The sequence below is a fragment of the Streptopelia decaocto genome, assembly GCF_964273445.1.
Source record: "Streptopelia decaocto genome assembly, contig: HAP1_SCAFFOLD_64, whole genome shotgun sequence".
Taxonomy (NCBI): Eukaryota; Metazoa; Chordata; class Aves; order Columbiformes; family Columbidae; genus Streptopelia; species Streptopelia decaocto.
The window spans coordinates 385,097-410,629 of NW_028116834.1; the positions used below are offsets into that span (position 1 = coordinate 385,097).

General features: G+C 51.9%; 2 protein-coding genes across 2 annotated transcripts; one reads left to right on the forward strand and one right to left on the reverse strand.

Annotated features, from left to right (window-relative positions):
- Positions 1-12,448: 12,448 nt before the first annotated feature.
- On the reverse strand, positions 12,449-13,363 carry LOC309451884 (olfactory receptor 14A16-like; the record flags this gene model as incomplete). Its single annotated transcript, XM_082076589.1, has 1 exon — positions 12,449-13,363. The coding sequence occupies one exon, from the start codon at positions 13,361-13,363 to the stop codon at positions 12,449-12,451; it is 915 nt and encodes a 304-aa protein (XP_081932715.1).
- An 8,957-nt stretch (positions 13,364-22,320) lies between these two features.
- On the forward strand, positions 22,321-24,369 carry LOC309451881 (SUN domain-containing protein 3-like). The gene is made up of 4 exons (XM_082076586.1): positions 22,321-22,416; positions 22,584-22,751; positions 23,257-23,349; positions 24,030-24,369. The coding sequence occupies exons 1-4, from the start codon at positions 22,381-22,383 to the stop codon at positions 24,183-24,185; spliced, it is 453 nt and encodes a 150-aa protein (XP_081932712.1). The 5' UTR covers positions 22,321-22,380; the 3' UTR covers positions 24,186-24,369.
- Positions 24,370-25,533: the final 1,164 nt, after the last annotated feature.

Below are 25,533 nucleotides of genomic sequence, written 5' to 3' on the forward strand. Positions count from 1 at the left end.
TGTTTTCTGAAGCAATAAACTGCTCATCTGCTTCTACATAGAAGTTTTAATGTAACTTAGTGCAGCAGATTAGTGCAGCTTGTCATCTGTATTTGCTGTTGTTGTTGGCATTTTTTATCCTGATAATGTTGTCATCCCCTTTCTAAATCATTGTCTGCTTTTCTTTTATAACCCCTGGTTGTGTAAATGAGGAACCATGATCTGTGTGTATTTAAACAAAGTAACGGGTCCTGTATGACTTGATTTCCACTATATCCTTCCTGCAAGGCCTTTTAGAGCTGCAGGGACAGTTCCTGTCCATGGGAGGAGGGGAAAAGAGTCCAGCATGTCAGCCCTGCCAGGGAGCACCAGCGCTTGTTCTTCCAGAGCTGTTCTGGTTCCATTCCCACACTCTCCTTCCCATCCCTGTGTTGGTGCAAGGCCTGAGTGTCTGGCAGCTTGGTCACCGTCCTGCTGTGTGTCAGTCCTGTGAGCGCAGGCAGGGACAGGCAATGGGCACTGCTGTCACAGAGCTGGCCCCTGAACAGTCTTTCCATAACGAAAGGTGATCTCCTCAGGGCAGTGCATGATGGTTTATATCTTCTTGCAAAGTTTCTCTCAAGCATATTCCTACAAAAGTCACCCACAGATGAAACCCCAGTGTACAGCTGAACAGCGTGTGTGTGCAGGGCTGGCACACAGCAGTGTCCTCTCACAGCCAGGCTCCTGCCAGAGACCTGCAGGACCAGCAGAGCAGGGGCTGGGCTGTGCCCCTGTGCACTGGACACCCCATAGAAGGAGCCTCAGGTCAGTCACCATGGACTGGCCCTCACAACCACCATTTCCAGCACTGGCTTCTCACCCACAGAGGTTGTTCTTCTCTTCATGGATGGACACTCAATGAATAGTTCAGCAGTCTGTGTTGCTTTGTAGAGATGAGATGTGAGCACGCACATCATGTGTGTGAGGTGACATGAACACGAGTGAGCACAAACACCATTCCTTGGGGTTCCATGAAAACCTGTGGCACACACAAGGTCCTGAGGTCACTTCCTGTTGGAAGTAACACCCCATGGGAAACTGCCTGAATGCAGCACTGGGTTGTGCTTCTTTAATTGTGCTCCCCGTGTCCATTCCTCATGACATGGGACATCTCAGATTAGTGCAGAGCAGGATGACACACCAGAGCTAAGGTGTCCCCTACCCCTTTGGAGTGGCAACGGGAGGCCAGAGGGACAATGTGACTTCTGCCTCTGTGTGTAAAAGGGACAGACTCTGTCTCTGAGCATCCCTGGGTGCATAAGAAGTCCTGAGACCAGCTGAGATATGGATGCCTGATGGAACCCTGGCATTTCTGTGTGTGACTCCAGGAACAACCCTCAGTGGCCCATTGAGATTCATCTCAGCTGCTGGGACAAGCTCATTGCAAGTGCTCCTGTCTGCTCTGTCACCCTTGCCTGTGATTCTGGGTTGTGCTCTCAAAAGTAAGACAAAGTGGTAAGAGGGTTTCCGAGGTCTTTGGAAAAGGCAGATATCGAACCCATCTGCATGAAGAGCATGAAGGAGAATTAATGGCTGATCAACCTGCCGCCACACCCAGAATTTTGCAGGGTCACAGACATGGTGTTCCTTGGTGTCCTAGTAGCCAGATCAGGGATCTCTGGGCTGGAGAATTGGAAGCTGGGTGGGAAGTTGGCTGGACAATCAAGCCAAATGTCATCAGCGGTACAAAGCCCTCCGTGCAGCCAGTTACTAGTAGCATCCCTCAGTGGTCAGCACTTGGACCAACACTGTTAAACATCTTTATTCTCCCTCTGTATGATGTGACAAGTGCACTTTCACCTTCTCTGTGGATGATGCATAGTTTTGAGGAACCCTTGAACAACCTCGCCTGGTCAACCCTGCCTGGAGCAGGACAGTGAGACAAGTGAGACAAGGGCTCTCTTCAAACCTGAAGTTATTCTGCGATTCAATGAATCTTTCCCTTGGAGAGGATTTTGAAGGTAGAATAGGCAGAGGAAGAATAAAAAGAATAAAAGACAGAAAAGGAGTTCTAAATGTTGTCAACAAAAATACAGCAGTTCCTCTGAAGAGTGTTTTTCAACTCAAATCTCTAGTAGGAAATATATTTGATAAATTTGATAAAACAAGTATACTTTTATCTGATCGGGTCCTGGGCCATAAAAAAGGTGATGGATAGTTATGGTATTATGAGGTCAGTTGTGTCTCAGACACTCATAATCCAGGCAGAATCATGTGGCTGTGAAGGGGACAGTGAGGCCAGTTCTGTCTCTGAGGTGACAGCCCAGCAGCAGGGACATGGCTGGGAAAGAACCTCAGCCTAAGTATGACAGATCCTTCCCAGGAAGAGATCTTGGAGACAGGTTGTCACATCCATCCCACCTGAGAACATGATGGGACAGCAGCAGGGACATGGTCATATGTATCAGAGAAGCTGAAAGGCCAGCAGCACTCATGGGATTTAGGAGATCATGGTGGGGTTACTTCTCTCTGGTCAAGTGCAAGACCACATGAAGAATAACAGGTTGGGATCTCTGCTTGATTGACAGTTTCTGAGGTGGTAAAGCTTTCTCAAGTAGTGGGAAAAAGCAGCAGAGAAAAAAAACCAAAGCCACCAAATGCAGATGGGGAAGTGGAGACTGGCTATCAGGAGGAAGAAATGTCACTGGAAGGGCAGTGCTGTGGGGCAAGAGGTGACCCAGAGGGAGCTGGATCAGCCCATGGTTTGTGTGCCAAAGAGCAGCCAGTGAGGGTGCAGACACAGCAGTGAAGGTGCAGAAATGCTGGGCTGAGAGCAGGTGGGGAAGCGAGATGGGTGTCTGCAGCCTGCAGGGAAAGAGGGGCAGAGGTAGACTGGAAGGGACCCACAGAACCCAGGTCTCTGTCCCCTTGACCATGGCAGTTGTCTCTGCCACTGAGGCCCAGGAGAAGACATGTTGTCCTCATGGCACTGGGGCCTCGCTGCCTCCTTGCAGCCGCTTGGGGAAGCTGGAAGTTGTTGTACCAGTGTTGTCCTTCCCTGGGCCTTGCACACCCACATCCCACGATCCCAGGAAGAGCACTGAGCCATGTGTGAGGGACAGGATCCCCCTTCCCATTGCCTGGAGGTCATGGCTTCTCCTTTCTGCTTCAGAAAGCAAACCAAGGGGTTTCTGAGCATCAGAGCTGAAGAAAAGACTCAAAGGAGATCTCATGGTGGCTACAACTTCCTCACAAGGGGAGAAGGAAGTGAAAGGACTGATCTCTTCTCTCTGGTGACCAATGACAGAATCCAAGGGAATGGAAGAAGATGTGCCAGGGGAGGTTTAGGTTGGACATGAGGAAAAGGTTCTTCCACCAGAGGTGCTGGACACTGAACAGGCTCCTCAGGGAGGTGTCACGGCCCCAACCTGATGGTGTTCAAGAAGAGATGGGACAACGTCCTCAGACACACGGTGTAACCTGTGGGGTGTCCTGTGCAGGGACAGGAGTTGGACTCCACGATCCTTGTGGGTCCCTTCCAACTCAGGACATTCTATAATTCTATGAAATACTACATCAAAAGTCCATGTTTTCACTGTACGGATGAGTTGTAAACATACACATCATGTGCATGTCCACTGTGTGCATGTGGTGAGATGAACTCAAAGGAACACAAATGCCATCAGCTATTCCTTCGGGTGCCATAAAGGTTAGAGGGACAGAGATGGTGTTCAGGGGTCTCTTCCAACCTGTGTTATTGTAGGATTCCATGAATCTTTTCCTTGGAGAGCTCTTTCACGTCAGAATAGACAGAAGAAGGAGAACAAAAAATCAGAGCTAGAAGCAGAGATATAAAATGTCCCAGTGTAAATACAGCAGCTTCTCTGAGGAACGTTTCTACACTCAAACCCTTGATAATAATCTATTAGATAAACTTGATGAAAGCAGCTTAGTTTGATCTGCTCACACAGTGGACCACAAGGAGGGTGATGGTGGGTACGATGTCGTGTGGTCACTTGTGTCTCAGGAACTCATAGATCCAGTAGGGAGCCAATGGCTGTGGAGGGCACTGTGAGGTCACTTCTGCCTCTGCTGGGGATTGGCCAACAGCAGGAACATGGCTGGGAAAGGACTGTGAGGTCACACACACGAGACAAGCAATCGGGCCCAATCAGCATGGCTTGATGAAAGGCATGTCCTGCTTGACCACCCTGATCTCCTTCTATGACAAGGTGACAGGCTGAGCAGATGAGGGGAAATCTGTCGTGGGGAGTGAATCCGCCACACAGGCTGTGGGTGTTGTGTCCTTAGACTGCAGTAAAGCCTTTGACACCGTGTCCCACAGCATCTTCTGGAGAAGCTGCAGCTCATGGCCTGGATGGTGTATCTGCGATGGGCAAAGAACTGGCTGGGAGGCATTTTAGAGCCATTTGTCCCCTTCCTGTTCACATGGGCATCCCATGAATGCATCACTGCTCTCTACCCAAGCGTAGACAGGCACAAGGCCTTCTCCACCTGGACCTCTCACCAATGCCACTGTTTTCTCCAACACCCTCATCCTTGACTGTGAGATGCCCAGAACAGCCCTCCCAAGACAGTTTGACAAAGCCTTTTTTCTACACCTTCCCCACATCCCTGCTCAATCCCCTCATGTAAAGCTTAAGGACCAGAAAGGTTGGGTACAAGAAGGACATTGAGAAAAATGGTCAGGAAAGCTTTGAGGTGCACAGAGAGCCCATCAACATGTTGGGCTGCTGTTCTCTCTGAACAGGCCCAGAGGACCTGGACAGCATTTGCTGTGTCCCAGAAACTCACCTGGAAGGTTGGGATATGGAGAAAAGGTTTCGTCTGGGAAGGGGCAGACAGGGACTGGTGGAACTGGCTGGTGTGACCGTGAGACATCTCTCCAACACCTCAGAAAAGTCCTGGCTCTCAGGGAGGCTGCATGGTCCTCTGAGAAAGAAAATAGCAAAAATGACTTATCATAGAATAATTGTGGTTGGAAGAGACGCTTAAGATCATCGAGTCCAACCATAACCTAAATCTGGCACTAAACCATGTCCCTAAGAACCTCTTCTGTATGTCTTTTAAACACCTTCAGTGATGGTGACTCCACAACCTCACTGGGCAGTCTGTTCCATTGCTTCAAAACCCTTTCCCTGAAGAATTTTTTTCCTCATATCCAATCTAAACCTCCCCGTGTGCAACTTGACACCATTTCCTCTTGTCCTATGACTTGTTACTTGGGAGAAGAGACCAACACCCACCATGATAAAACCTCCTTTCAGGTAGTTGTAGACAGCTACAAGGTCTCCCCTCAGCCTCCTGTTCTCAAGGCTGAACAGCCCCAGCTCCCTCAACCGCTCCTCATAAGACTGGTGCTCCAGACACTTCACCAGCCTTGTCACCCTCCTCTGAACTCTCTCCAGCACCTCAATGTCTTCCTTGCCATGAGGGGCCTAAAACTGACCCCAGGATTTAATGTGCAGCCTCACCAGTGCCCAGTACAAAGGGATGATCACTTCTCTAGTCCTGCTAAAGCTCTGATTGAATCAAGGCTTGAACACCTTGGTGTGACCCAGTTGGTGACAGGCTGGACTGCAGACTCCTGAGGTCCCTTCAGCCTCAGTTCTCTCATGATCCCATTGTGATGTTGGGCTCTGTTTCAGACTGGAGCAGAGCAGGCGATGATGGGGCAGGATCCACCTGTGCTGTAGGTGACCATCTAAACCAACATCTCAGCCAGGGAACCAGCTAACACCTCAGTGTGACTCGCTCTGGGCAAAGTGCTGGAGTCCTGGGCAGGGAAGGTTCAGAGGGCATGGGGTGCTGTGCAAGACACAACATGATCTTGGCGTCATGCCTGCAGGCCCATCAGATGTCAGTTAATGTCAATGAAAATTAAAATAAGAAGAACTGAAGACAAATATCCAAAGCAAAGGAAGGTGTCAACATTCTTTCTTTCTTTCTTTCTTTCTTTCTTTCTTTCTTTCTTTCTTTCTTTCTTTCTTTCTTTCTTTCTTTCTTTCTGTTTTACTTATTTACTTATTCATTAATATACTTACTGATTTATTTATTTATTTGCTTATTTATTTATTTATTTATTTATTTAAAAGTCTTTGTAGGGGAGTCTCTTTTCTTTGAAAAGGAAAGAGTTCTCCAGAACTGGGCATGGATTTAGGACATAAATGTCTTCAGCTCCAGGGACACAAAGACCTGGTGCCAGTGTAGGTGCCCCGGGAACCCCTGCCCAGGCTCCACCTGCACTGCAAGGTGCTCTGGTCTCCCCAGGTCCTGTGTGATAGATGCCAATCCCAAGCCAGCACCTCAGGTACACTGGGCCCCTGAAATGGCACTGGCTGTTTATGGTGAGACAGCTGAGGACTGATGTACTACGGGTAGGAGAAGAAATATTGGTCTTCCCTTGTACTTCTATTAACAACACTCTATGATTTCATCTCCCTCGTCATTCAGGAATTCCCACCTCTCCTGATTAAATGTCCCTGTCACAGGACAACTTTCCAGCACTGTCTGGTCGTTTGCCCTTCCCAGCAATCTCAGGTTTCTCCTCCACTTGCTCTTTGGTCATTCAGTGGCCTCTCAACTGTCTGGTTTCTGCTTTGAGCTTCAGGGAGTTACAAACTTGCCCCTTTCTTCAGAGCTCTAATTGACATGGCAGTCAACACGTTCACTGTGTTTATTTCTATCCTCTCCTATCTCTCTGTCTAAAGCAGTTCTTGTATGGCTGTCCCTTGTGGATGCTGGACCTCATCAGATCCAGCTTACACACACAGCTGAGGAAAGGGTTTTGCTGTTTATTGAACTGTGCAGTGTTTACACAGGAGAGCAGGTGGAGCTGGTGCACAGGAGCTGCAGCATCTCCTGCAGAGCTCAGTGGAGAAGTCTGATGTAGGAAAAGTGATGCAATCTCTGGTGGCCAATGAGGGAACCGGCAGACTGGGGGTGGGAGTGAGGAGCCAGGTTGTCCATACAGTGTCCAGTCTCAAGGGACTGTTCTCCTGCCTGTCCAGATGTCTTCAGGAGACCCTCGGGATCAATGCCCAGTGTAGAATGCTGCTGTCACTTCTTCTATACACTGAAAAATGACAGAAAACAGCCTGTAAAGAAAAACCCTCCTTTATGAAATCTTCTTTGAAATCTTCATCATCAAGTGTCCCATTGAAACGTCTACAGTTAGTTCTACAAGTCTGGAAGGTTTAAAGAAAATTACAGAAAGAAACATCGCTCGTTAGGGCTTTCTGTGTTTTAATGAGCCCCATGGCGTATTTGGTGCTGAGTCCATGAACCTCAGATACCAAGGACAGACTGAAGAATCTGCTCAAGAAGTCCAAGCCAGAAGCAAACTCCAAAGTACCTTGAAGAATTAATGGGCCCCACTGAGGGCTGTTACTGACAAAGCCTCCCCAGGGACTTGTTAGAGCAGATAATTGGAGGCAGTGATTGCGTCAGGCAAAGGCAAAGTGCAGCAGCTCTGATGCTGAGAAAACCCTTGGTTTGTCTGATGAAGGACAATGGCCAAGCCTTGAGCCCCTACTCCTGGGAAGGGAGATCCTGTCCCTCACGTGTGGCTCTGGGCTCTTCCTGGGGCTGTGGGGAGTGCGATGCCCAGTGCAGGACAATGGTGTGACACTCCCTGGGGGTGCAAGGAGGCAATGGGGTGCCATGGCCATGACAACCATGTGTCTCCTCTTAGGCCTCGCTGGCAGGGACATCAGCGATAGCCAAGGGGACAAAGACCTTGGCTCTTTCAGGGACATCCAGCCTTGCCAGCGCCCTTGGCCATGTCCACCACAGTCCATCCTGCACTGTCCCAGGCCTGTGGCTGTTTCCCCACAGGCTTCAGACACCCCATGCGCTTCCCCACCTTGTTCTCACCCCGGTGTGTCCCCACCTGTGCTGCTGTCTCTCCATCCTCACCAGCTGTTCCTGGAAAGACAAAGCCATGGCTGATCCAGAGTCCTTCTAAATGACCACAGCACTGTGCTCAGAATGATATTTCTTGATCCTGAGCTCCACTCTGGGCCTCCAGAGCTGTGGTTTCTGATGGTTTTCCTTTCTCATGCTGTTTTCCTCCACCAAAAAAAAAAAAAAAAAAAACCACAAACAAAAACAAAAACCAAAGCAAAAATCCAAAACTGCCACCATCTTGGAAAGTGATTTTCAAGATTTCTGAAGCTACTACTGCCCTTCCTTGTCATGGTGTTACCACAGCCACCAACTAAGACCCTGATAGCTGCTCACATCCTGCCCCTAATCCCCAAAGTGGGACAAGGGAGAGAACTGAAAGGGAAGAGAATAACTCGTGGGCTTAGAAAATAGAATTCATAAGACAATAAAAGTAATTATAAAATATTACTACTACTACTAGTATACAGATACTAAAATATACATAAAATAAATGATACTCAGTGCAATCCCCCACAGATCTCCAGTCATGTGGAACAGCTAACAGAAAAGAAGGGAGCACCCCAGTCCTGAAGAGATGATCCCAGCAAGAGAAAGCAAAAATGTAAAAGGCAGAAAGGCCCAACGGCCAACTTAAACACAACAAAATGTCATAAAACTGAACTAACACTGACCTCCCAACAGAATGAACAGAACCAAGCAACGTAGCCAGAAAATCTGAACTAACTAGCTGGAAAAGGCATCTCCAGTTTTATGCTGAGCATGACACAATGGTAGAGAATAGCTGGTTGATTGACCTGGATGTCAATCAAGGTGCTGTCCTGTCTGTGACCCCTCCTACCAATTTGCACCTGCAGCTGGACTCCAGAGAAGTCCTTGGTTTCACTGACAATAGTCCAGGTAAATTAAATAGAGATAGATAAATTAAATTAAGAAAATATACTCAGTGCAATCCCTCATGTAACTCCAGTCATATGGAGCAGCCAGTCCTGCAGAAGGGAGCACCATGGTCCTGAACAGCCCATCCCAGTGAGAGAGAGCAAAAGGGCAACAGGCAGAAAGGCCCAAAGGCCAACTGCAAAATGACAGAATGGCAAAAGGCAGAACTGACATCGAACTCCTGACAGAATGAAACTTCTGAATGGAACTGACCAAACCAGCTGGAAAACCCAAAGTAACGGATGTAACAAGCCCTAAATCTGGCTCCAGCTTTAGACTGAGCGTGACGCTAATCATAGGGAATATGTCATTGATCAGCCTGCATGTCAATCCAGGTGCTGTCCTGTCTGTGTCCCCTCCTGCCAGTCTGCATCTGCAGCTGGATGGCCAAAGAAGTCCTTGGTTTCCCTGACAACAGCCAAGATATCAGTGAGTTCTGACATTCCTTTCATAGCGAATGGCAAACACTGTAAAGCTGCTAAAAGACAAAATGAACTCTATCCCAGGGAAGAAACAGCGTTACCTCATTATTCTCACAGGAAATCTAAACAAAAGACTGTACTGGCTGTGAAGGAGAGAGGTTCAAAATGCATGAAGAAAATTAACTCAATTTCAGTAAAAGCAGCACGTTTCCTCAGGCTCCGCTTCACCAGGCTACACACTGTGTGTAGTACACCAGTAGTACACACTACTACTACTACTCCACACATGACCCAGACTTTCTCTAGCCACATGGCAGCTCCTCCCATTCCTCCAGAATGGGGGACCTCACACTGGGACACACGGCTCCAGATGTGACCACACCAGTGCTGAGTCACGATGGACAATAACTGCCCTTGTCTGGGTGGCCACGCTCCTCCCAGTGCAGCCCAATGTGCTCATGGGCATGTTCCTGTTTAGCACCACTGAGAACTGGCTGAACATCCAGGCTCAGAGGGTTGTGACCAGTGGCACAAAGCCCAGCAGGAGGTACCATGAGGAGCACTGAAGGACACCACATGCCCACCCAGCATCTCCTCCTGCAGTTGTCTCTTGGGTCCCTGGAACCACCTCAGTGCCAAGGGGGAGACCACTGCCTGTATAGGGTGGAGGAGATGGGGTCTGGAATGAGGGTCCAGGGACAGTTTGTCCTGGTTGTTCATGCAGCAATAAGCTGGGCTGGATATTTGGAGAGAGGAACTCTTCCTAAGGGCCTCCAATGGGCATGGGGATGGTGTATAGTTTCCTGCACGCTGCCTTTTCTGGTGGAGATCACAGAGGCTGCCAGCCCTTTAGAGGACCCAGGACAGGCCTTGTCCTTCCGCTGGTCACAGCTGGACCCCAGTTCTCCAGCTTGGCCCCAGCTCATGAGCCTTGTCTAGGGGTGACGTTTGGGGTAAGGTTGACAAGAGGGGTGCATAAGTTTGTCTTAAGGACATGCGATGAGCACCAGGACTGAAGTACCAGAGCAAAAGGATGTGGCTTCTGGGTGAATACTTTCTTCAGTGCAAGTCCTGACACAGGGTCCCAGACTTCCTTTCCATGCCACCTTTCACGAGGGATGATGCACTAAGAGATGGCAAGTGGGGGACACCAATCCTTCTCCAGCTACTTCCCAGGCCTGGTAAAGCACCAGGACAGCAAGGACTTCTGGCCCTGCACCCTAAACTCTGGGTGTTATCTTGGGGCAGCTGAACACCAGCATTTTTTTCTGTAGAGCAATTTCCAGCCCAGGTCAGCTCCTGTCTGATCTCCCCCATCCCTCCTCTGATCTGCTCTGGTGCTCCTGGCCCCTTCCCTGTGCTCCCCACAGGGCCCCAACCTGGCACTGGTGCTCTGCAGAGCAGGTTGGCTGCAGGACCATGGGGTGACTGCACACTGGTGGTGCTGCTCAGTGAGGGACACCGATGCAACTGGCTGGGCTGCACTGCCACTGAGGTCATTCCTGGGGCTCTAAAGCTCTGGAATGAGTCCAGAGCATTTCTTAGGACTCATTGGGTTTTCCGCTCATTTCGGTTCAGCAATGCCTTCCTTGTCCTTCAGGTTCCCGGAAACTGGTGCAGGAAGACGCTGCCTATCCGTTTCTCAGGGACAGAGGTAGGCTGACCAGCCCTGAATTCTTCAAATCCTCCTTCACGCCCCTCTTGAAGATGGGCTTGACATCTTCCTTTCCTGAGGACTTCAGAACTTGACTCTGATTCTGCTGCCACTCTTGAAAGCACAATCCAGCATCATGGGCGAGGGTGACGGAGCAGACAGGAGCACTTGCAGCGAGCCTGTCCCTGCAGCTGAGATGAATCTCACTGGGCCAGTGGGGATTGTTCCTTGAGTCACACACAGAAATGCCAGGGTTCAGCTGGTCTCAGAAATTCTTATGCACCCAGGGATGCTCAGAGACAGAGACTGTCCCTTTTACACAGAGGCAGGAATCACAGTGTTCCTTTGGCCTCCTGTTGCCACTCCCAAGGATGGGAGACACCTCAGCCCTGTGGTGGGTCACCCTGCTCTGCACTCATCTGAGATGTCCCACGTCATGAGGAATGAACACGGGGACCTCAGTTCAAGGAAGAAGATCCCAGTGGGTGGTTTCCCGTGGGCTGTTACTCCAACGTGAAGTGACCTTGAAACACTGACTGTCCCACAGGCCTTCATGGAACCCCCACGAATAGCTGGTGTCGTTAGTGTTCACCTGGGTTCATCTCACCTCACATCCATGATGTGCGTGCTCACATCTCATCAGAACAATGCAGACATGAATTTCTGATGTACTCATTCCATGTCCCTCCATGGAGGGAGGAACAACCTCTGTGAGTCGGGGAGAGAGGCCACAGCTAGAAATGGTGGTTAAGAGGGGCCAGTCCATGACAATGCCCTGGGGCAGATTCTGTGGGGTGTCCAGTGCACAGGGGCACAGCCCAGCCCCTGCTCTGCTGGTCCTGCAGGTCTCTGGCAGGAGCCTGGCTGTGAGAGGACACTGCTGTGTGCCAGCCCTGCACACACACGCTGTTTATCTATACAGTGGTGTTTGAATCTGTGGGACACTATCGTAAACATATGCTTGAAGATATAAACCATTGTGTATTGCCCATAGGAGATCACCTTTCTATCTGGAAAGGCTGTTGTGAGGCCAGCTCTGTCACAGCAGTGCCCATTGCCTGTCCCTGCCTGCGCTCACAGGACTGACACACAGCAGGATGGTGACCAAGCTGCCAGAGCACTCAGGCCTTGCACCAACACAAGGGATGAGAAGGAGAGTGTGGGAGTGGAACCAGAACAGCTCTGGAAGAACAAGTGCTGGTGCTCCCTGGCAGGGCTGACATGCCAGAGCTGATTTCCCCTCCACCCACGCACAGGAACTGTCTCTGCAGCTCCAAAAAGCCCTTGCAGGAAGGATATAGTGAAAAACAAGTCACTAAAGAGACGTTTATTCTGTTTAGAGACAAGGAGAGCACTGCTGCTCATTTAAGCAGCCAACAGTTATAAAAGAAAAGCCAACAGTGAATTAAAAAGGGGATGACAGCATTATCACAATAAGAAAACAACCAACAACACCAGAAAATCCAGTTGACAGGCTGGGCTTGTAATTAGCTACATTAAAACTCCTGTATAAAAAAAGATGGGCAGTTTATTGCTTCAGAAAACACTAGGATATGAGTTTCCACAGAGCATCCTTGAGCTGCTGGTTCCTCATGCTGTAGATGAGGGGGTTCACTGCTGGAGGAACCAAAGAGTACAGAACAGACACCACCAGGTCCAGGGATGGGGAGGAGATGGAGGGGGGCTTCAGGTGGGCAAACAAGACAGTGCTGAGGAACAGGGAGACCACGGCCAGGTGAGGGAGACAGGTGGAAAAGGCTTTGTGCCGTCCCTGCTCAGAGGGGATGCTCAGCACGGCCCTGAAGATCTGCACATAGGACACCACAATGAACACAAAACACCCAAATCCTAAACAGACACTGACCACAAGAAGCCCAAGTTCCCTGAGGTAGGAGTGTGAGCAGGAGAGCTTGAGGATCTGGGGGATTTCACAGAAGAACTGGCCCAGGGCATTGCCCTTGCACAGGGGCAGTGAAAATGTATTGGCCGTGTGCAGCAGAGCACTGAGAAACCCAGTGGCCCAGGCAGCTGCTGCCATGTGGACAGAAGCTCTGCTGCCGAGGAGGGTCCCGTAGTGCAGGGGTTTGCAGATGGCAACGTAGCGGTCGTACGACATGACTGTGAGAAGAAAATACTCGGTTGAAATGGAAAAGACAAACAAAAATAGCTGTGCAATACATCCTGTGTAGGAGATGGCCCTGGTGTCCCAGAGGGAGTTTGCCATGGACTTGGGGACAATGGTGGAGACAGAGCCCAGGTCAAGGAGGGCGAGGTTGAGCAGGAAGAAGTACATGGGGGTGTGGAGGTGCTGGTCCCAGGCTATGGTGGTGATGATGAGGCCGTTGCCCAGGAGGGCAGCCAGGTAGATGCCCAGGAAGAGCCAGAAGTGCAAGAGCTGCAGCTCCCGTGTGTCTGTGAATGGCAGGAGGAGGAACTGGGTGATGGAGCTGCTGTTGGACATTGGCTGCCTGTGGGCATGAGGACCTGTGCAAGGAGGAAAAGACAGTGACAAGTTAGGGGAGACTTCTCTGAGGAAAATAAACAGGCTGTTTCTCATGGAAAACCCCCTCCCTGATGATGGGATGTATCCGCTCATTCTCTCTTTCTACCAGCTGAGAAAAACAGCTTATCACAGTTTAAAATGCAGCTTGGGCATCTGGTTTCCATGAACACACCTGTGAGGCAAGATCCACTGAATTGGTGTCAGAACAAAAAGTGACCCACATTCCCATCCCAACCCCAGAGAGCAAGAGCAGCAGGGACAGGTGGAGAAACAGGGAGGGACACTGCAGTGCTACCAGAAAATAAAGCAAGGACAGAAAGGCAGACGGGCATGCTGTGGAACCCTCTGACCCAGCTGTGCTGCTGCTACTCACATAATGACACTGTAGAGCAAGTACTTTTAGCACCTTTTTTGTGTACCACGTTCCAGGAACCCTTCACCTGGAGGTCCAGCTGCTGAGGTGGAGACTCGTGACCTGGACCCCACTGCTTTGGGGCAGAGGGTCTGCTGGGGAGGAGAGGAGACCAGGGGTTGCACTGGCAAATGTGTCTGCACTGGAAAGGATGTGAGAGAGGTTCCAGAGTCCCATCCCCAGCATTTCTGGTAGCAGTTAACTCTCGCTGACCATGTCTGTGCTGCCTGCAGCTGTGTCTCTGTCCCTGGTCTGCTCCCTGTCAGTGTCACAGACTCCGTCCCACGCGCTGTGTGCTCAGCTCTGTCCTGCTCACACCTCCTGGCACTGCCCAGGGGCAGCTCTGTGTGTGCGGGGGCTCAGGAGCAGCTCAGACCAGTCCTAACGAGAACTGGGGTCTCAGTGTCTTCTCCAATGAGATAAATAAATCCCCATCTCCCACTGCACACCCAGCCAAGCAAGAGTGGAAAACTGAAAGCACAGACTCCTTCCCTTGCAGCTGTTCCTGCCTTGATGTCCTTGTTCTGAAGGACCCTCTGCCATGTCTGTGGGGGATCTGGAGCTCTGAGCAGCCCTGACCCACACAGCCCCCTTCAACCCCACAAGCTCCCTGCCTGCCCTGCCGGGGGTCGTTCCTTCCCCCCACAGCTGCTGCCATGGGATCTCCCGGGCAGGGTGAGCGCTGACCCTGGCAGGCGGCAGAGTCCCTGCCCGGCACAGCCCTGGGGTGCAGGGACCCTGCTCTGCAGGACAGCCCTGGGCACCCCTGGGTGCTCACCCGGCTTCACAGCTGTTCAACATGGCCTGACAAGAGCCCCGTCCTTACAGATCCCACAAGCTGTGCCTGTGCCTCCAGGAGCTACAGCTGCACTGCCCTGCACCCAGAGACTTACCATGGCAAGGGCTGCAAAGGTTTCTCCTCCAGTGAGCTCTCAGTCATCCTCCCAGTCCTGACCACCTTTAATCTCTCTCTGCCTTGCTCGTCTCCTGAGATCCCCAGGCAGAGCCCTCAGCCCTGCTGCGTGTGCAGAGGAGCTGCTCCTGGGCAGAGCTGTCTCTCGGCAGCGCTGCCGCTTCTATGAGCTCCCTGTGTCCCAGGAGCCCAGCCCAGCTCAGCAGCACAGGAGCAGCCCAAGGCGCTTTAATGACCCCTCTGGTGGGTTTGGTGCTGAGTCCATGAACCTCAGACCCTGGAGGAAGTTGAAGAAACTTCTCAAGAAGTCAGATTCAGATTCAAACTCCAAAGTTTCTTGTACAGTTAATGGGTCCCACTGAGGGAACCTACTGAGAAACAATATCCAGGTTTGGTTAGAGAAGAAAACTGGAGGTCAGGAAAAGCAAAGTAAAGATGTCTCTGATGCTGAGGAAACCTGGTTGTGTTTCTTTAACCAAAAGCCAAGCCCTTACCTTGTACCATGGGAAGTCAGATCCTGTCGATCCCACATTGCCTGGGCCCTTCCTGGGCCAGTGTGATGTGGGGCTGTGCAAGGCCAAGGGAAGGACTATGGTCCCACACCTCCCAGGTTCCTGGCTGGGGACAAGGAGGCCATGAGGCCCCTGTGCTGGAAGGACAAGGTGTCTCCTCACAGGCATCAGAGGTGCAGACAATAGCCATAGCCAAGGGGAGAAGGAGCTCATGTCTGGTGGGGCTTTGAGCCGCTTTACATCACTTGATCATCTCCACGACAGCCTGTCCTGTGCTGTGGCATCCCCTGCACCTCTTTCCCTGCAGGCTGGAGACATCCCCCCTGCTGCCCACCTTGCTCCTGTCTGAGCATCTTCCTTCCTTTGCTGAGATCTCTCCATCCTCCCCAGCTGGTCCTTGAAGCACAAAGCCTTGGGCTGATGCAGACTCCCTCTGCTGACCTGCTCCACCACAGCACTGCCCTTCCATCACATTCTTTTCTGCTCATGTCCATCCTGGACCTCCTCAGCTGCACTCTGTCCCTTTACTTCATTCCAATTCTGTTTCCCACTATGAAGAAAACTTCCACCACCTCTGAAACCACCCTTTAAGCACTCTCAGGCTACTCCTGCACTGCTGCAGCCTCCCCAGCGCTGCTGGGCCAAAGCAGCAGAGTAATGTTACAGTGGTTGGTAGATGGAAAGTTAGGGCTGAAATTGGGCAACAGGAGAGTGAGCAAAGTCTTCTGTCCCAAAGGACAGAGAGAAACAGGGCTGGGAATGACAGACCTGGAAGGAAACGTGTTTAGTCAGTGGTGTCTCTGCTGCCCCTGAGGTACTTGGGCAGACATGTCAGTGATCTCTAGGAATGACAAGGTGCTGCTGACAGGCCCAGTGTGACAGTGGTTTGTCTGTGCCTTGATTGTGTTATCAACAGGGTGAGAACAGGGTGGTGAAAAGAGAGAAAGGAATTTTGGAAGTGTAGCTATACCCATGGACACCCCAGTGTGATGCGCTTCCTATTCATGGGCTGCCCTACATCTACTGGATAGAGAAGGGACAGATCTTGTGACGCTTCTGAGGTGGGAATGAGTTTCTTGCACAAAGGCACCGAATCTGTCTGCAGTGCTGTCTGTGTGCCTGTCCCACACCCACCGTGAATAGGGATGGCTGCCCTGGACAGGACCATCTCTGTCCCTCCCAAGGCATGTGAGGGTGTGTGAGAGCCTTGGCACCTCACGTAACACTGCAGGGTTGTAATTGGCATTAAAGGGAATAACGGCCCTGAATTTGGTTTGTCAATAGAATTATAGAATAATTTCAGCTCTAAGAGACCCTCAGGATCATTGAGTCCAACCATAACCCAACTCTAGCACTAAACCATGTCCCTAAGAAATCCATCTAAACATCCCTTAAACCCCTCCAGGGATGGTGACTCCACCACTTCCCTGGGCAGCCTGTTCCACTGCTTCACAACCTTTTCCATGGAGAAATGTCTCCTCATATCTTATCTGAACATTCTTTGACACAACTTGAGGCCATTTCCTCTTGTCCTATCACTTGCTACTTGGGAGAAGAGATCAACACCCATCATGCTGCAACTTCCTTTCATGTAGTTGTACAGACTGATAAGGTCTCCCCTCAGTCACCTGGGCACACATTGCCTCGTGTTCAGTTGCTGTCAACCAACAACCCCAGATCGCTCTCTGCCAGGCAGCTTTCCAGCACCTCTTCCTGAGCCTGTAGCGGTTGTTGTGACTCAAGTGAAGGACCCGTGCATGGCCATGTTAAACCTCAGACCAACAATCAAGCTCATCCAGATCCCTCTGCATGGCCTTCCCACCCTCCAGCAGATCAACACTCACACCCAACTTGGTGTCATCTGAAAACTTACTAAGAGTGTACTCGATCCCCTCATCCAGATCATTGATAAAGAGATTAAACAAAATTGACCCCAATACTGAGACCTGGGGACACCACTCATGACCAGCCACCAACTAGATTTGGCTCCATTCACCACAACTCTTTGGGCCTGGCCTTCCAGCCAGTTCTTTATCCATCGCAGATACACCATCCAGGCCATGAGCTGCAGCTTCTCCAGGAGATGCTGTGGGATACGGTGTCAAAGGCTTTGCTGAAGTCTGCCCTTGAAGGCCAAAGTAGCAATTCTGCTGACCGCTCTTCTAACTTCTCCAAGGATAATCAACTCAATAATTTCATGATCACTACACTCAAGGGGACCTCCAATGAGCCCTTCTCTATTTACAACAACAGATCCAGTGGGGCTCCTTCCCTGGTTGGTTCACTGACCAGCTGTGTCAGGATTGTCTTCCATACACTCCAGGAGCCTCCTAGACTGCTTCCTCTCTGCCATGTTGTACTTCCAGCAGACACCTGGTAGGCTGAAGTCCCCCATAAGAACAAGGGCTGCTGATCGGGAGGCTTCTCACAGCTGTCTGTAGAATATTTCATCTGCCTGTTCATCCTGGTTGGGTGGCCTGTAACAGACCATCCCCTAGGATGTCTGCTTTGTTGCCCTTCCCATTGATTCTTACCCATGGACACTCAACCCTACAATCACCCTCATAAAGTTCCAAACAGTCAAAACGCTCCCTAACATACATGGCTTCCCCACCTCCTCTCCTTCCTCACCTGTCCCTTCTGAACAGTTTATATCCACCCATTGCAGCGCTCCAGTTCTGAGAGTCATCCCACCATGTTTCTGTGATGACAATTAAATCACAGCTTTTCTGCCTCACAAGCGCTTCCAGCTCCTCCTGTTTGTTGCCTGAGCTGCGTGCATTCGTACAGATGCACTTCAGCTGGGCCATTGATTGCACTTGGTCGGCAGACCGAAGGGCATCATTAGCACTGCCCTCAGATGCCAGCATGTTGCCCTTGGCTGTGCCTCTGCCACATCTGGTTTCATCCCCTCCCCTTCAAATCTAGTTTAAAGCCCTCTCAATAAGTCCTGCTAATTTAATATGGGGGTCAATGGGGGGCAAAGGGGTCAATTAGGGGCAATGTGAGTCAATGGGGGTCAATGGGAGTCAATGGGGATCAATGGGGATCAATGGGGGTCAATGGGGGTCAATAAGAGTCGATGGGGAGCAATGGGAGTCAATGGGAGTCAATGGGGATCAATGGGGGTCAATGGGGGTCAATGAGAGTCGATGGGGGGCAATGGGAGTCAATGGGAGTCAACGGGAGTCAATGGGGATCAATGGGGGTTAATGGGGGTCAGTGAGAGTCAACGGGAGTCAGTGGGGATCAATGGGGGTCAATGGGAGTCAATGGGAGTCAATGGGGATCAATGGGGATCAGTTTGGGTCAATAGGAGTCAATGGGGCTCAATGGGAGTCAATGGGGATCAATTTGGGTCAATGGGAGTCAGTGGGGGTCAATGGGAGTCAATGGGGTCAATGGGAGTCAACAAGAGTCAATGGGGATCAATGGGGATCAATACGAGTCAATGGGGATCAATGGGGGTCAGTGAGGGTCAATGGGAGTCAATGGGAGTCAATGGGGATCAATGGGGATCAATGCGGGTCAGTGGGAGTCAATGAGGATCAATAGGGGTCAATGGGGCGGTCAATGGTCCATAAAATAAGACTAAGAATCACTTTTTTGTGGTAGTTTTGTAACACCGTCTGAACTTTGGTCAACGAGAGGAAGAGTGGTTGACAGTCTGTTTGCTGAGAGCAACGTGTTCCTGTACCTTTCCCGTCGTTCTGTGGTGAAGGATTCCTTCCCTTGCAGAGAGGACTGCGAGTCCTGCACCTGTCAGGTGGGACTTTGCCTCCAAACGAGGTGCAGCCACTTCCATTGTGACATCAGCCACTGCCGTTGATGTCACAAAGCAGCATCAGCGCTGAGGTCAGCACAGCAGGGTATAAGACCAGGGGTCTCCCTGCGCCTCGGTCACTCTCGATCTTGAGGGAACTGAGATTTCAGAGATTCTGGATCACTGCTGAGCGAGTGAGATGCTTGTTACCTGCACGTCAGCAGGTACCAAGGGACAACCAGAGAAGGTTCAAGGTCTGAACAGGTATGTTTGAAAACTCCTCCTCCCCTTTCCCCAGGTGTGTTTTCCACCTCCTCAGCTGGGGTGGGTGGAGGCTGGACAGGAGAGGAACACGAGGGCAGCCTGAGAGCTGGGTCTGGAGCTGCTGGAAGGCAGCAGCCGCCTTTCAGTCTCCTCATGAACGCAAGGGCTGCGCCCAGAAAGTCTTTGATCTCTGCAGAATGAGGGACAGGTCCATTTTGGATGGGACAGAGAGAGTCCCAGGGGTGGCCCAGACACAGCCTGCCGCGGTAATTGTGAGAGCTCAGCTCCGTCCTGTATTGTGCTCTGCAGGGTGGGTTCTGTCCCTGAGCCTGCTTGGTTTTCCTCTCCACGGGGACCAGAAGGACACCAGCGTGTCCTCTGTTGGCCATGGGTCTGACTTGTGTTCCTGACAGAAGAGGTTTCCTTGGGAAACCTGGTCAGCTCCTCACCAGGGCTCTGCCTCAGGAAAGGGGCTCAGGATCCTCTGAGGGGTGCAAGGAGTTCTCTAGGAGAACAAAAGGGATTGTTTATTCCTGATGAGTGTCGCTGTGAGCCTGTTGAGAGCCTCCTGGAACAGGCAGGAGGAATTTCCCCCTTGCAGAGCGGTGTGTGCTGTGTCTTGGCAGATCAGGCTCAGGGCAGCAGGGCCCAGACACCAGAGTTTCTTTGGCGCTTCCTTGGTGCCCGTTGCTTGCCAGCACGCATTGACATTCAGCCACCCTCCCTCTTTCCAGTCTGCATTTGTCTGCAGTTCTGCCAAGAGAAGGGCCAGAGATAACCCGGCTGCTAAAGAAACGCTGCGAGAGGGGAGACACACACCCCCCTGGCAGCTGTTGGACTGTAGGGGCACAGGCTGAACCTTCTCTTGAGAGGGTGGAGAACAGGAGCAGCACAAGTGCCCATCGGATGCTGGGCAGGAGAAACAGCCGTTTGTTGCGTCCTTCCATTTCCAGAGAATCCCTCTCCAGCCCCACAGATGTGAAGTTTGGACACAAGTCCTGTTGCAACTCCTGCTCTTAGTACAGAGTCAACCTTGAGCCCTTTGTCCCTACGGAAACAATCTTTGCCATGACAAATCCCCCACTGGTGCAGCTGGTGACACCTCCAGCAGTGACTGGAGCTGGTGCAGGACCAAGCCAATGCACACGGCAGGAACGCCAGGCTCCAGGGCTGCAGTCCCTGCTGCTGCTCTCCAGTCTGCTCCTGATCTGCACGGGAACCGCCAGCTTCACCAGCCTTTTCTTTATCTGCTCTGCAGGAAGATGAAGGCACTGAAGGCAATGACCCTGGTGCTTCTCCTTGGTATCTTCTCTTTCGGTGAGTCTCTGCAGATCTCCGACCTGAGGACGGTGCTTTAGGAGGTACTCGGGGCTCCATCCTGCCCTGTTCCGCTTCCCTCGCTGTGAGCAGAGGAGCTCAGCCAAGAGCAGAAAGTCCCCACAGAGCTGTGCCGGTCCCTGCTCCAGCGGGACGGGTGTGGGTGAGGAAGGGCTGAGTTGCCTTCCCCAGGAGGGCTGAGCCAGTTCTCTTCAGCCCAGGGAGAGGCCGTGGCTGAGCCCTCCTGCCCCAGGGGCTGAGAATCTTCTGCAGGACAAGGAGCACAGTCCATGGCAGGGAATGTCCATCTATTGCGGAGCCCGTACGCCATGATGGCCACTGTCAAAGGCAACAAGAGGAGAGACAACTATGGCACTTGGGAGAGACACAGCAAGGGGAACGGGCAGGCCGAGGCACAGCCCAGCCTTAGACCGACTTCTAAGCTCTGGTGTGTGTCTGACAGGTGTTTACCATGTGGGACGACTTGGCGCCTTAACCTGGAGCACCAGTACAGAATTGGGAGACCTCAGCGAAGCCCTGTCCCTGCCCATTCAGCTCCGTAAGCTCCAGGAACAGCTTTATCATCTGCGCTGGAGCGCAAAGGATGTGGCTGAGCGGGCTCTGCAGGAAGGACTGAAGCAGGCAAAGCTCCCAGGCGTTACTGGACGGGTAAGGGCACAAGGCAGAAGGATCTGCTCAGGGGTTTTATCCTCCGTCCGCACATATCCTGCTCCATTCCCTGTCACAGCCAACAGGCTGGTGCTGCTGGAACAAGTGCTGCCATGGCCATGCTCCCTTTTCCTGTTGCTCCACACTTCCTTATGGGGAAGAGAGAGCGTGACGGGAATGCCAGCTGTCTGAGTCGGACCTTCCTCTGCGCCCAGATCTCGGGTCCTCCTCAAGGGAGGGCTGGAAAGAAAGAATGGTCTCAGAGGTCCAGAGTTAAGCCAGGCCTATCTCATGCCCAGAAGGGTTGTCTGTCCGTGCTGCCTGGCCTGGGGCCTCTCCACAGGAACAGCCCCTTCCCGCAGCTCCAGCATTCAGAGCACTGGAGTGAGCAGCCCCCCCTTTCTGATCCCGACAATCACAGCAGAGCAAACCTGGGAGGCTTCCAGGCAGTGTGGGCGTTCCCTCCATCTGAAACGGGCCTTGTCCCCGCTCACCTTGGCTGGCCTTGCAGGGTCCTGCTTGCCCCGGTCCTTCTCCTTCCAACAGGCGCTCTCCTTTGTGTTCCCTCCCAGGCTGTTCACGAGATCATCAATCAGGCTTTGGAGAAGCTGGAAGAAATGCAGGTCCCGATGCCGGATTATGCCCTGAAATCAGCAGGTATTGTGAGATTGTACAAACAAACCAGTTCCAAAGCGCCTCCTGTCCCGATTGACAAGATGGGCATTGGAACGTGCCCAGGGGTAGGAGAGAAGGGGTGAGAAGTCACGGGTCACCTTGTGCCCTAAAAGTGCCCCCACTGACAGAGCCTGTAATGGGCCAGACCCCATGGGAAGCACAGAAAGGCTGGTTCACATTCTTGCCTATTTCCACGGCCAAATCCGACAGTTTGATGACCCCTGCCATGTGTTCCAGAGGGGTCGTGCCAGCAAGACAGAGGGGAACCCACTGTAGGACATGGATGACAACTGAGAAGCCTTTTCCAAGTCAACAATGTAATATTCCTCCTGACACTGCCTGATGATCATGCTCATGTTTGAATTTCCAGGGGCAGCCGTCATTCAGTCCAGGACTTCTCCATCCCTCCGGACTGCCAAAGCGAAGGTGTTCTTGTACTCCCTGCCAGTGATGGATTACATGAGATCTCCTGAGCTGATTCTGGAGGTAGGAGCACCAAGAAGCAGTAACACAAAGGCTGGGAGAATGAACCACACATGCTGCTCCAAGTGTCCTTCCCACCTGTCTTTGCTCCTCGAAGCTTCTTCTCCTGCCCCTTCCCGCATGGACCTGGTCTCCTGTGTCTCCCTGCTGAGTGTTTCTTGTCCTTTCAGACGGACAATCATCCTGGCAACTGCTGGCCCTTCCCAGGGAGTCAGGGACACGTGTTCATCAAGCTGTCCATGCCGGTCGTTCCCAGAGCCGTCACCATGGCCCATGTCTCAGGGACAGCGTTCCATGGAGAAAGCATCTCCGGAGCTCCCAAGGACTTTGCTGTCTATGTAAGTGATTTCTCTGGAGTCAGGAACAGGTGGTTGCACAGCATTTCTGATCAGGGAATGAAGCTGGGTCAAAGATTCTGGTGGCCTGAAGCTTCCTCCTGTCTCTCAGAACAAACAGGCTCCTTGGAGTTGCTTCCTTCCCATTGTATTCCTCTTTTATTCAATGTACCACTCGAGCTTCTGGGGCAAGATTCTACTCCAGGAGCCACAGGGAAAAGGAGCTGGACAGTGCATGGTCCTAAGCCTTCTTGGCTTCCAGTCCCAGTGCATTTGTGATCCTCAGGTCACCTCCCTCTCACTGGGAGCGTCTGCTCCTTTTCTGACAGGCAGCCTGGACTCATTGAGTGGGCAAGTGTGACGTGCTGCCCACCTGCAGCTTCTCATCTTGTCCTTGTGCTCACGGTCCTTGCACTACGTAGCTGAAATAACCCCGTACTTCACCGGCTGAAGTTCAGTCTCCCATGGTGCACCAGACGCTCTGTTTTCTCCACCCATCTTTCTGTAGGGCTTCAAGGAAGAACACGAGGAGCAGGGAACGTTCCTGGGACAGTTCACTTTCCTGGCGGCGCTGAATCCCAGTCAGACCTTCCAGCTGAAGGTATGGGGACATAGAGGGAGGGGAACTGCAGGAGAGGAGGAGAAATGCGGCTGGATGGGGAGAGGCTTCCCTGCCAAAGGGTACAGGCAGCCCTGTCCTTGAGCAAGTGCCACGCTGCCTTTCTTCTGCTTTAACTTCCTGGTGGCGGATGACTGGCCTGCCGTCTTCTCTTTCATTTTGGGTTTAAACTTCAGTGCTTAGAAGCGCCACAGTTGAAGCTGGAATCAGCTTGACTCTCTGGACCCCAAGTGCACACAAGCAGCCACATCCCGTAGGATGCAGGGCTGCTGGTCTGCCAGTTAGACACAGAAATACTGGGCTTCCTGAGGGTTCTGTTGGTGCTGGCAGTGAGCAGTGACAGGGAGGCCATTCTGTTTCCGTGGCTTTCTAGAGAAGGCAATGAGATGTTATACTGACCCCAGCACTGGGCCTTCTGACTGTGGAAGCCTGTGCCCCAAAGCAGGCGAGAGCTTTCCAGTGTATTTGCTGAGGCATCTGGTCGCTGCTTCTTCCTTTGCTGTTCTCATGGCCCAATGAGGGAACATCTGGACCACGACAGGTCAAAAGCCCCCCCGGGGCAGCAGGAAGGAAGCTGCTGGTCAAGGCCGTTACTGCGGCACTTCTGTCAGTGCTCACGGGCCAGAGAGGAAAAGGCGACTCATTTCTTCTTGTCATTGCAGAACGAGCTCCCTGGGGTCGTGAATTACATCAGGCTGCAAGTGCTGAGCAACTGGGGCCACCCGGACTACACCTGCCTGTATCGGTTCAGGGTGCACGGTGATCCGCCCAGAGATGGGGGAGACATTCCTGTTTCTTCTATCAATAAATTCCATTAATGTTCACCCAGTCGAGTTCCCGTCTGCTTTGCCTGTGATGCTGCCTGGTCCTCCCTGAGCTCACAGGAGCTCCCCGGCCTTCTCTCAACCACCAGCTTATGGGAGACTTCAGGAGTACACAGCAAAATTGTCCTTGTTAGGGAAAATGGAAAACTCAGCCACAAATCTGCAGAAAGCCTGACATGCACACACTTGCTGTGACACAGGAACATCAGCAAGGCCCTGCCTGGACACCAGAGATTAAATTAATGGACCATTTTCTTGTGCAGGAATAAATTAAGGATCGACTGAATGGAACCATCTGTTGTTACCTGTTTTCACAAGAGGCACATGCTGCTTCAGCTGCCATCTTTCAGTCTGTTGCTGATGAGAAAATGCACCTGTGTTTTTTTGTAAGGTGAAAACCCTTAACTGGAAAGTCACTTTATGTCTCATTTGCCTCTCTGGGCACATAATCTAGTGAGTAGCCCAGGAACCATCACAGACTGATTAGCAAAGCAACCCCAGGACACTTAAAGATCCCATACCCACACCAGTCTGTCCTTCCTTTTGACCCCAGCTCCCCAAGCCCCAGGACAGGAGCAGGCAGGGCAGTTGTGCGCTCGGGCCGCACCAGGGAGGAGAGAGCAGGACCAGCGCTTGGCAGCCGGGGCTGGGAACAGCAATTTGTGCTCTGAGCTGGGGCTTAGTCCATGTGCAAGCCCAGCACGGGTCCAGATACCAAACTGAAGGTGTCGGTTCACCCCCGGTGCCACACACACGGCACCTTCTTCCATCGCCTCCTCCGATGAGCTGTTTTGCAGCCCCTTCCAGCTCAGCCCAGCTCAGACACCTGCACTCTGGCTCAGGGCTGCCTGGGGCTGGTGACCCTTGGGGCAGCAGCAGGAACCGCTCTGACCCTGGTTGGGGGGCTGTCCCGGGACTGAGCCCTCGGGCCCAGGGCTGCTGAACTGGGCCATGCTGGGGCCCAGGGTGCTGAGGTCAACAGGTCCCCCCGCTGTGTCTGTGCTGGGAGACACCTGCTCCTGCAGCACCCCTGGTACTGATCCCGAGCCTGGTCCATCCTCACCCAGAAGTACACTTTAGTTTGTTTTTTTTCTTAAAACTGAAGTTAATTCACAGAATCACAGAATCGACTGGTTTGGAAAAGACCTCAGAGGTCATCAAGTCCAACCCTTGGTCCAACTCCAGTCCATTCACTAGATCATGGCACTAAGTGCCATGTCCAATCTCAGTTTAAAAACCTCCAGGGCTGGTGAGTCCAGCACCTCCCTGGGCAGCCATTCCAATGCCTGACCACTCTCTCTGCAAAGAATTGCTTCCTAATCTCCAGCCTAAACTTAAGTTT